At 46.1% G+C, this 10,702-nt stretch overlaps 1 protein-coding gene across 1 annotated transcript in view; it reads left to right on the top strand.

The window, feature by feature from the left end:
- The window catches only part of UBA2 (ubiquitin like modifier activating enzyme 2), a 19,719-nt gene extending 9,314 nt beyond the window's left edge, over positions 1-10,405 (top strand). The window contains exon 14 of the mRNA XM_066583839.1: positions 10,358-10,405. Coding sequence (XP_066439936.1) covers positions 10,358-10,405 — 48 coding nt within the window. The remainder of the gene's footprint in view (positions 1-10,357) is intronic.
- The last annotated feature ends 297 nt before the right edge of the window (positions 10,406-10,702 follow it).

Here is a 10,702-nt window from a genome sequence, read left to right as displayed (position 1 = left end):
TTTATTTTTCGATGTACGGAGCTCTATGAGGGCTTATTGTTTGCGAGACGAGCTGTAGTTTTACTGATACCATTTTGGGGTACATACGGCTTTTTTGATCACTTTTATTGCGTTTTTAGTGAGGCAAAATGCTAAAAATTAGCATTTTGCCTCAGTCTTTTAGCGTTTTTTTTAGCGTTTTTTTGCGTGCACAGTCAAAAGCATGTGCAACTTATTGTACGCGTCGTTACGTACGCGACAATACCAAATATGTGGGGTTTAATTTTTTTTTTACCTTTTTTTATGCTAATCTGAAAAAAAGCATAAAAAAGGGGGTTTTTTTTACATTTTTTTTTACATTTGTCTTTTTTTTACATTTTTCTTTTTTTTTTTACATAATTTGAGTCCCTCTGAGGGACTTGCAGCACTGTGCCTATGATCGCTGTCATAAGGCATGGCAGAGCTACTGCTCTGCCATGCCTTATCGCTTATACAGCGATCATAGGCATAGGCAATACAGGACGCCGGTGTCTGGCGTCCTGTTGCCATGGTGACAGGCCGGGCTCTCGCGATGACATCGCGAGTTCCGGCCGGAGACACGGAGGGAGTCCGCTCCCTCTGTGAACTCTTTCCCTGCCGCGATCTACTTAGATCGCGGCAGGGAAGGGGTTAACAGCCGGGGGCGCATCTCCGATGTCCCCCCCGCTGTTGCAGCGGGACGCCAGCTGTGACTGATAGCCGGCTCCCGCTGCGAGAGAGCGCGGGATCTTATTTGATCCCGCGCTATCTCCAGGACGTAAGTTTACGCCCTGTTGCGGGAAGTACCGCGCTGCCAGGACGTAAACTTACGCCCTGCAGCGGGAAGGGGTTAATGCAGTCACAAGAGCCCGCGATAGGGGAGGCTCTGGAGACAGGCGGTTGACTTTTGACAGCGTCGCACTTAATAGTATAGCTAACGAAGCTCGCCTGGTGGATGTCCACATCCGGCACACCCCAGGCCACGAGGGGTTCACCTATTATAGAGGTCAGAGCAGGTCCAGAATAGACAGGTTTTATTTGAAGGAGGAAGCCATCTCTTCACCAGTGTCCGTTGTTGAGGTGGAATTCTCCGATCACTGTCTAATATTGTTTTCTCTGAATGTTGCAGAGACCCCCCGGATGGGCAGAGGCTTATGGAGGCTGAATTCATCACTCCTGGAGGAAGCAGAGATAAGACAGTCCTTTGAGGATTTTCTGCAGAGCCAGGTACCATTACTGGATCTTTGTAGCAGTAAGTCAGAGTGGTGGGAGATGTTCAAGAGGAGGGCGGCGAGGTTCTTCCCAGAGCTCTCCAACCTCAGATGCCTGGACAGGTACCGCCTGTACAACGGCCTGAGGAGGAAACTCGAACATCTCGTTTCGACTGGAGGTAGCCGCGAGGAGATCTCCAGAGTGAAATCTTTGCTCAAGAAATGCCAGTACGATAGACACGCATCCTTGGTTTTTGAGAGGGATTTCGGGAAGTACCGCTCGCCCGACCCTTACAGAAACTGTAGGATGTCAGTGAATAGTAAAGTGGTCACTGGACTGATCGATAGTACAGGATCCCTGAATCGATCCAGATCAAGGATTCTGGAGGTCGTCAGATCCTACTACTCGCAACTCTTGGGAAAGAGGGATCTAGATTCGGAAGTGATGTCGGCTTTCCTGGCTGAAGCTGTTCCTGAGCCGGGGGTAGACACCTCTCTTGATGTTTTGACAGAGGAGATCAACATAGAGGAAGTTAAACTGGCAATTGATGGGCTCCGGCTCAAAAAATCGCCAGGACCGGATGGACTAACTTCTGAGTATTATAAGACCTTCAAGGACCTCTTGACTGAGGTATTCAATGAGTGTCTTTCCTCGGGCACTCTGCCTAGGTCAATGAGGAGGTCAGCTTTGATCCTTCTGTCAAAGGGTAAAGACTCGAGCCGTATTGAGAACTTGCATCCCATAGCGCTTCTCAATACGGACAGGAAGGTTCTGGCAAAAGTGCTGTTTAATCGGTTGGTCAAGTTTGCACCCCGGCTCCTCTCGGGCGCCCAGCATTGCTCTGTTCCAGGCCGTAGCACCTTTAGCGCTGTTCTTGGTGTCCGGGAGGCAGTGGAGCAGGGTAGGGCTGGTCACTGGGAGGGGTACTTGCTGTCCTTGGATCAGGCCAAAGCGTTTGATCGGGTTAACCACGAGTACCTCTGGTCAGTCCTTCTGAGATACGGCCTGCCAGTGGGGTTTGTTGATTGGCTGCGAACATTGTATGCAGGGGCTGAGACTTTCCCACTGGTGAACGGTTGGCTGGGCTGCCCTTTCGAGGTGGGGTCCGGTGTCCGTCAGGGCTGTCCTCTAAGTCCCCTGTTGTATGTGTTTTCGATAGATCCCTTCCTCAGGAGGGTTGATCGTGGACCTATAGCAGGGTCGGGATGGACCGGGCGGTGCCGGAGGCTACCCTGAGGGCAGTGGCATACGCCGATGATGTCACGCTCTTCGTATCCTCAAGGGAGGAGGTGGAGTTTGTGGTGTCAGAGGTGGATGGCTACTCAGAGGCATCTGGGTCCAGGGTCAACTGGGATAAGTGTGAAAGTCTCTGGTTAGGAAGGGGGGATCCTGTGTTTGATCTCTCGGACACTTTTCCGGTGCCCCAGACTTCAGCAAAAGTTCTTGGCATCAAATTCGGCCAGGGGGATTACCCCATGCAAAATTGGGTAGACAGGCTGGACGGTGCCACTCACAAGGTTAATCAGTGGAAGGGTTGGTCTTTAACCCTTCGGGAAAGAGTTAGCCTGATCAAAACATACCTGCTCCCTTTATTCATCTACCTGGGCAGCGTATGCATTTTGCCAGAGCCTCTCTGGACCCGGGTCTACAACCTGTTCTTCCTAATGTTGTGGGGGAACAGGTTGAACCTGATCAGGAGAGAGGCTAAGTACCGCACGAGGAGACTAGGGGGGTTATCTATGGTCAACCCCGTGGTGTTTCTTGTAGACACCTTTTTTAAGATCAACATAGGCAACCTCTGGCAAGAGAGGGCTCCTCCGTGGCTCTACTCCTGCTGGGGATGGTTTCAGCCTTTCTTCCAGGAATGGGAGACAGGAGGGCGAGTGAAGGACCTTCGCATGCAGCACGGATATCTCCTGGCTTACGCTACCTTGGTTCTGAAGGTGATACGCCGGTGGGGTCTGGGGATGTGGGAGATCAGGACTCTGACGAGGAGGCTCCTAGATGAAAGAGTCCTGTTGACCCATTTCCAGAAGCCTCTGGCGCTCAAGGACTGCCCAAGTCGGGACCTGGAGGGAGGGTTACGTTTACTGAATTCAACCCGGGTCCCCTTGAAGTTTTGGGACTTGGCTTGGCGCTGCTTTCACGGGAGACTGTATGTAAGGGGTAACTTGAAGAGCAGGCCTCTGATTGACAGGGGTTGCCCCCGTCAGGAGTGCAGCGACGTGCTGGAAAGCATGGAGCATTTCCTGCTTCAGTGCCCCTTTAATACAGAGGTTTACCAACGGGTAGGGGTCTCCATAGGCTGGCGTCAGCTGGCACACCTCTCCTATGCGGAGTGGGCTTATGGAGCCTTCAGAGGTCTTGGTGGCAGGGACCGCTGCACTTTATTTCTAGTTAGCCTAGTGGTCAGGTTCCACATCTGGAGTGCACGGTGTGTAATCTCGACGGAGCTGAAAGTCCTCCCCGTGGATACGGTATGTAGGAACATCCTGGGTGACCTGGTGAAGGTGCGTTCTTTGGAGTATGAGAGGCTGGGCACATCTAAGGCTTCTCTCCTATGGAGAGGGCTTATATTTTGTTAGGGACAGTCTTTTCTTAATTTACTAGGGGCAGAGTAGGGAGAGAGTAGGGACAGGATAGGGAGAGGAGGGATAGGGCAGGGACAGTTTTCTATGAAGGGGCAGACTGAGGGGCAGACTAAGGACAGTCTAGGGCAAATCAGGGAGAGAATAGGGAAACCTTTTTAAAAAAGAAGGGATAGTACTTTGTCATGTCTGTGCCCGGTTTATCATCTCCAATCCCGGTGGTGGGCTGTGAGTGCACCATGAAGCCTTTTGTTTTGGTTTGGGCAAAATGAAAAGAAGTAGGGCTGCAGGTGAGCCGACCTTAGGCTTTCGGGTTGTATGAATATTGTATAGTATGTATATTGGTGTATGTCGGTGTATAGTTTATTATGGGTTTGTATATATTGTATGTATTCACATTCACATTTTGGGTGGTAGGTAGGTTGGGTGGGGAGTTGGGGGGAGTGGGGTTCACGCCTTGAGCCGTAGCCTGGCACGTACCAAACATAAAACTCTGGGCACGGACTGGTGGAGTGGGCATGGCCCCAAGGCTGCGGCGGGCACAGTGTGGTATAATGTATATTTTTAAAAAAACAGAAACCCCCTGGTGTGGCTGGGCACGTACTGAACTGAACTCTGGGCACGGACTGGTGGAGCAGGCATGGCCCCCAAGCTGCACTGGGGACCTAAAAAAAAAAATTAGTTTGGTTATATGCCGGTTGGCTCAGTCTTTATGTTAGTTTGGTTATATGCCGGTTGGCTCAGTCTTTATGTTAGTTTGGTTATATGCCGGTTGGCTCAGTCTTTATGTTAGTTTGGTTATATGCCGGTTGGCTCAGTCTTTATATTAGTTTGGTTATATGCCGGTTGGCTCAGTCTCTATGTTAGTTTGGTTATATGCCGGTTGGCTCAGTCTTTGTGTTAGTTTGGTTATATGCCGGTTGGCTCAGTCTTTATGTTAGTTTGGTTATATGCCGGTTGGCTCAGTCTTTATGTTAGTTTGGTTATATGCCGGTTGGCTCAGTCTTTATGTTAGTTTGGTTATATGCCGGTTGGCTCAGTCTTTATGTTAGTTTGGTTATATGCCGGTTGGCTCAGTCTTTATGTTAGTTTGGTTATATGCCGGTTGGCTCAGTCTTTATGTTAGTTTGGTTATATGCCGGTTGGCTCAGTCTTTGTGTTAGTTTGGTTATATGCCGGTTGGCTCAGTCTTTATGTTAGTTTGGTTATATGCCGGTTGGCTCAGTCTTTATGTTAGTTTGGTTATATGCCGGTTGGCTCAGTCTTTATGTTAGTTTGGTTATATGCCGGTTGGCTCAGTCTTTATGTTAGTTTGGTTATATGCCGGTTGGCTCAGTCTTTATGTTAGTTTGGTTATATGGCGGTTGGCTCAGTCTTTATGTTAGTTTGGTTATATGCCGGTTGGCTCAGTCTTTATGTTAGTTTGGTTATATGCCGGTTGGCTCAGTCTTTATGTTAGTTTGGTTATATGCCGGTTGGCTCAGTCTTTATGTTAGTTTGGTTATATGCCGGTTGGCTCAGTCTTTATGTTAGTTTGGTTATATGCCGGTTGGCTCAGTCTTTATGTTAGTTTGGTTATATGGCGGTTGGCTCAGTCTTTATGTTAGTTTGGTTATATGCCGGTTGGCTCAGTCTTTATGTTAGTTTGGTTATATGCCGGTTGGCTCAGTCTTTATGTTAGTTTGGTTATATGCCGGTTGGCTCAGTCTTTATGTTAGTTTGGTTATATGCCGGTTGGCTCAGTCTTTATGTTAGTTTGGTTATATGCCGGTTGGCTCAGTCTTTATGTTAGTTTGGTTATATGCCGGTTGGCTCAGTCTTTATGTTAGTTTGGTTATATGCCGGTTGGCTCAGTCTTTGTGTTAGTTTGGTTATATGCCGGTTGGCTCAGTCTTTATGTTAGTTTGGTTATATGCCGGTTGGCTCAGTCTTTATGTTAGTTTGGTTATATGCCGGTTGGCTCAGTCTTTATGTTAGTTTGGTTATATGCCGGTTGGCTCAGTCTTTATGTTAGTTTGGTTATATGCCGGTTGGCTCAGTCTTTATGTTAGTTTGGTTATATGCCGGTTGGCTCAGTCTTTATGTTAGTTTGGTTATATGCCGGTTGGCTCAGTCTTTATGTTAGTTTGGTTATATGCCGGTTGGCTCAGTCTTTATGTTAGTTTGGTTATATGCCGGTTGGCTCAGTCTTTATGTTAGTTTGGTTATATGCCGGTTGGCTCAGTCTTTATGTTAGTTTGGTTATATGCCGGTTGGCTCAGTCTTTATGTTAGTTTGGTTATATGCCGGTTGGCTCAGTCTTTATGTTAGTTTGGTTATATGCCGGTTGGCTCAGTCTTTGTGTTAGTTTGGTTATATGCCGGTTGGCTCAGTCTTTGTGTTAGTTTGGTTATATGCCGGTTGGCTCAGTCTTTGTGTTAGTTTGGTTATATGCCGGTTGGCTCAGTCTTTAGGTTAGTTTGGTTATATGCCGGTTGGCTCAGTCTTTGTGTTAGTTTGGTTATATGCCGGTTGGCTCAGTCTTTGTGTTAGTTTGGTTATATGCCGGTTGGCTCAGTCTTTAGGTTAGTTTGGTTATATGCCGGTTGGCTCAGTCTTTATGTTAGTATGGTTATATGCCGGTTGGCTCAGTCTTTATGTTAGTTTGGTTATATGCCGGTTGGCTCAGTCTTTATGTTAGTTTGGTTATATGCCGGTTGGCTCAGTCTTTATGTTAGTTTGGTTATATGCCGGTTGGCTCAGTCTTTATGTTAGTTTGGTTATATGCCGGTTGGCTCAGTCTTTATGTTAGTTTGGTTATATGCCGGTTGGCTCAGTCTTTATGTTAGTTTGGTTATATGCCGGTTGGCTCAGTCTTTATGTTAGTTTGGTTATATGCCGGTTGGCTCAGTCTTTATGTTAGTTTGGTTATATGCCGGTTGGCTCAGTCTTTATGTTAGTTTGGTTATATGCCGGTTGGCTCAGTCTTTATGTTAGTTTGGTTATATGCCGGTTGGCTCAGTCTTTAGGTTAGTTTGGTTATATGCCGGTTGGCTCAGTCTCTATGTTAGTTTGGTTATATGCCGGTTGGCTCAGTCTCTATGTTAGTTTGGTTATATGCCGGTTGGCTCAGTCTTTCTGTTAGTTTGGTTATATGCCGGTTGGCTCAGTCTTTATGTTAGTTTGGTTTTATGCCGGTTGGCTCAGTCTTTATGTTAGTTTGGTTATATGCCGGTTGGCTCAGTCTTTATGTTAGTTTGGTTATATGCCGGTTGGCTCAGTCTTTATGTTAGTTTGGTTATATGCCGGTTGGCTCAGTCTTTATGTTAGTTTGGTTATATGCCGGTTGGCTCAGTCTTTATGTTAGTTTGGTTATATGCCGGTTGGCTCAGTCTTTATGTTAGTTTGGTTATATGCCGGTTGGCTCAGTCTTTATGTTAGTTTGGTTATATGCCGGTTGGCTCAGTCTTTATGTTAGTTTGGTTTTATGCCGGTTGGCTCAGTCTTTATGTTAGTTTGGTTATATGCCGGTTGGCTCAGTCTTTATGTTAGTTTGGTTATATGCCGGTTGGCTCAGTCTTTATGTTAGTTTGGTTATATGCCGGTTGGCTCAGTCTTTATGTTAGTTTGGTTTTATGCCGGTTGGCTCAGTCTTTATGTTAGTTTGGTTATATGCCGGTTGGCTCAGTCTTTATGTTAGTTTGGTTATATGCCGGTTGGCTCAGTCTTTATGTTAGTTTGGTTATATGCCGGTTGGCTCAGTCTTTATGTTAGTTTGGTTATATGCCGGTTGGCTCAGTCTTTATGTTAGTTTGGTTTGGTTAGTTATTTATGTTATTGTTTAACGCTATTTCGTTTCATTTGTGTGCTTTCAGGGCTTCGGCTGGACCTGTAGTTCTAGTTTCTGTAGTGATATGCTCTTTTAAGTATTTTTGTTATATATTGAGTATGAGTGGCTGTGTGAGTGTACAGTGGGGGGAGGGGGAATGGGTATAAAGTGACTTTTCTTTTGTTAATGGGTCATGGACCAGGGGGAGGGCCTCATCTTGTTGTATACAGTTGTGTTATTGTTAATGTTTGGTTGTGTTTTATACTTTTCTAATAAAAGATCTACAGGATGTAACTCAGGGTCAGTACAGGATAAGTAATGTATGTACACAGTGACTCCACAGCAGAATAGTGAGTGCAGCTCTGGAGTATAATACAGGATGTAACTCAGGAGCAGTACAGGATAAGTAATGTATGTACACAGTGACTCCACCAGCAGAATAGTGAGTGCAGCTCTGGAGTATAATACAGGATGTAACTCAGGATCAGTACACGATAAGTAATGTATGTACACAGTGACTCCACCAGCAGAATAGTGAGTGCAGCTCTGGAGTATAATACAGGATGTAACTCAGGATCAGTACACGATAAGTAATGTATGTACACAGTGACTCCACCAGCAGAATAGTGAGTGCAGCTCTGGAGTATAATACAGGATGTAACTCAGGAGCAGTACAGGATAAGTAATGTATGTACACAGTGACTCCACCAGCAGAATAGTGAGTGCAGCTCTGGAGTATAATACAGGATGTAACTCAGGAGCAGTACAGGATAAGTAATGTATGTACACAGTGACTTCCCCAGCAGAATAGTGAGTGCAGCTCTGGAGTATAATACTGGCTGTAACTCAGGATCAGTACAGGATAAGTAATGTATGTACACAGTGACTCCCCCAGCAGAATAGTGAGTGCAGCTCTGGAGTATAATACTGGCTGTAACTCAGGATCAGTACAGGATAAGTAATGTATGTACACAGTGACTCCACCAGCAGAATAGTGAGTGCAGCTCTGGAGTATAATACAGGATGTTACTCAGGATAAGTACTGTATGTACACAGTGACACCAGCATGTATGTGATCTGGAGCATGTTTCTTAAAGTTACCCTCCAGTCCTAGGAAAATGTTACAGGTTCAGTTGCTACATACTACATACGGGTCGTCCTTGTGATTCTTTGTGGACGACGCCTTGTTTATTATGGATGGAGGTGGTTGGACTGGACGATCCTCGGGACGCTCTGACTGCATTCAAAAGCACAGGAACGATCATCACTGGGACGACCTATTGAGCATCTCCGGCCGACAGGTTGTCCCATCTAAATGCATCCTTATGTTGCTCATGTGGGCAGCAGTGGCCAATCGTAGCAGGCGCAGTGTCTTAAGCCCCATTTGCACGCAAAGGTGATAACTAGAGATAAGCGAATGTACTCGTTTCGAGTAATTACTCGCCCGAGCACCGCGATTTTCGAATACTTCCGTACTCGGGTGAAAAGATTCGGGGGGGGGGGGGGGCGGAGCAGGGGGTAGCAGCGGGGAACGGGGGAGCTCTCTCCCTCTCCCCCCTACTTCCCGCTGCAACCCCCCACTCACCCACGGCCCCCCCCAAATCTTTTCACCCAAGTACGGAAGTATTCGAAAATCGCGGCGCTCGGGCGAAAAAGGGGCGTGGCCGAGTAGGTTCGCTCATCTCTAGTGATATCTCAAAATTCGTTCAAATATAGTTTGACAGTTTGAGCGATCATTTTGCATAACCTACTAATGGCCACTAGTAGCTGATTAGCTTCATCTGCATGTAGATGAGCCTCCAAGGATGGATTTTAAACTCAACTAAAAATCATTGTTCGGCTGAAAAGCAAACGATGGCAGCATTTACACGCAGCGATTCCACTGTGCAGCAAAGGTTTAAAAAAATGTTGTGGCTTTAAGTAATTGATACGTTTCTGTAAAATTACAACCTGCCGGTTCCACGGGTAGCACGGAGTACCAGCGGCGCGGCGCGGCTCCCTGTCAAGTTATTTACCTCTTAGTGACCAAGCATTTTTGTGTTTCCAAAAATCGTAACTCCTTTATTTATCCCCCGCTGTCGGAGGGCTTGTTGTTTTTTGCGGGACGAGTTGTATTTTTCAGTGGCGCTATTTACTGTACCGTATATATAATGTACTGAAGGACTACGATGCCGAACGTATGGCGGTTTAGTTTTTTTGCTGTACTAATTTTTATTTAAAAAAAAAAAACCTTTACGTTTTTTTTCCTTATTTTCTGCCGCCATCTTCTGCGCACAATAACTTATTTTTCCGTCCACATAGTTGTGCGGGGGCTCGTTTCTTGCGGGACGTCCTGTAGTTTGTGTTAGCACCATTTTGGAATACATACAACTTTTTGATCGCTTGTTATTGCATTTTTTATTAAAGACAGATTAACCAAAAAACACATTTTTAGTCTTATTAATTTTTTTTTTGGACGCCGTTCACCGCGCGGGGTAAATAATGCGTTACTTTGATAAATCAGACTTTGACGGACGCAGCGATACTAAACATGTATTTTTGTTTTATGATTTTGATCCTTTAGTGTAACCAACGACCTGTAAACCCAGTTCATTAAATACGACTTACTGCTGGATGATCCGCAGTGTTTCCGCCACGTGGAGACATCCCCTATATGTGACATAAACCTACCCTTATAGTGTTCAGTCAGCGCGGTGTGTAACAAGGATTGTGAGATAGTTGCGCAATCTTTTTTGTTCTTTTTATTAAGCAGGTTGATGGCGAGCCGACTGGATACATTGTATCGGCAGATTTCCAATAACTGCAATACAAATGGAAAACCTTACGTGGCAGAAAAAAACGGACATCATATTTGAATCCAGCGCTAAAGTTACTGTGAGCCGCCGGCTGCGTATCGGTTACTAAAATAGTGTCGCACAGTGTTATCGCTCAAAAGACATAGTCTGTGCAATATTGATTGCGTGTATTTGGGGCTTCAGGCTAACTATGCCTACTTTTGCATGGGGGTTGGCGAAGCGCTGCGCCATTTCTCCAGGATCGGAGGGTCTCTTTACAATCTGCAGACGCCCTGTAACTATTTGCCCTGGACTTGTTTTGT

Source organism: Eleutherodactylus coqui, chromosome 11 (genome assembly GCF_035609145.1).
Source record: "Eleutherodactylus coqui strain aEleCoq1 chromosome 11, aEleCoq1.hap1, whole genome shotgun sequence".
Taxonomy (NCBI): domain Eukaryota; kingdom Metazoa; phylum Chordata; class Amphibia; order Anura; family Eleutherodactylidae; genus Eleutherodactylus; species Eleutherodactylus coqui.
Note: the sequence above shows the minus strand (reverse complement) of the source record. Positions and strands in the feature narration are given on the sequence as shown.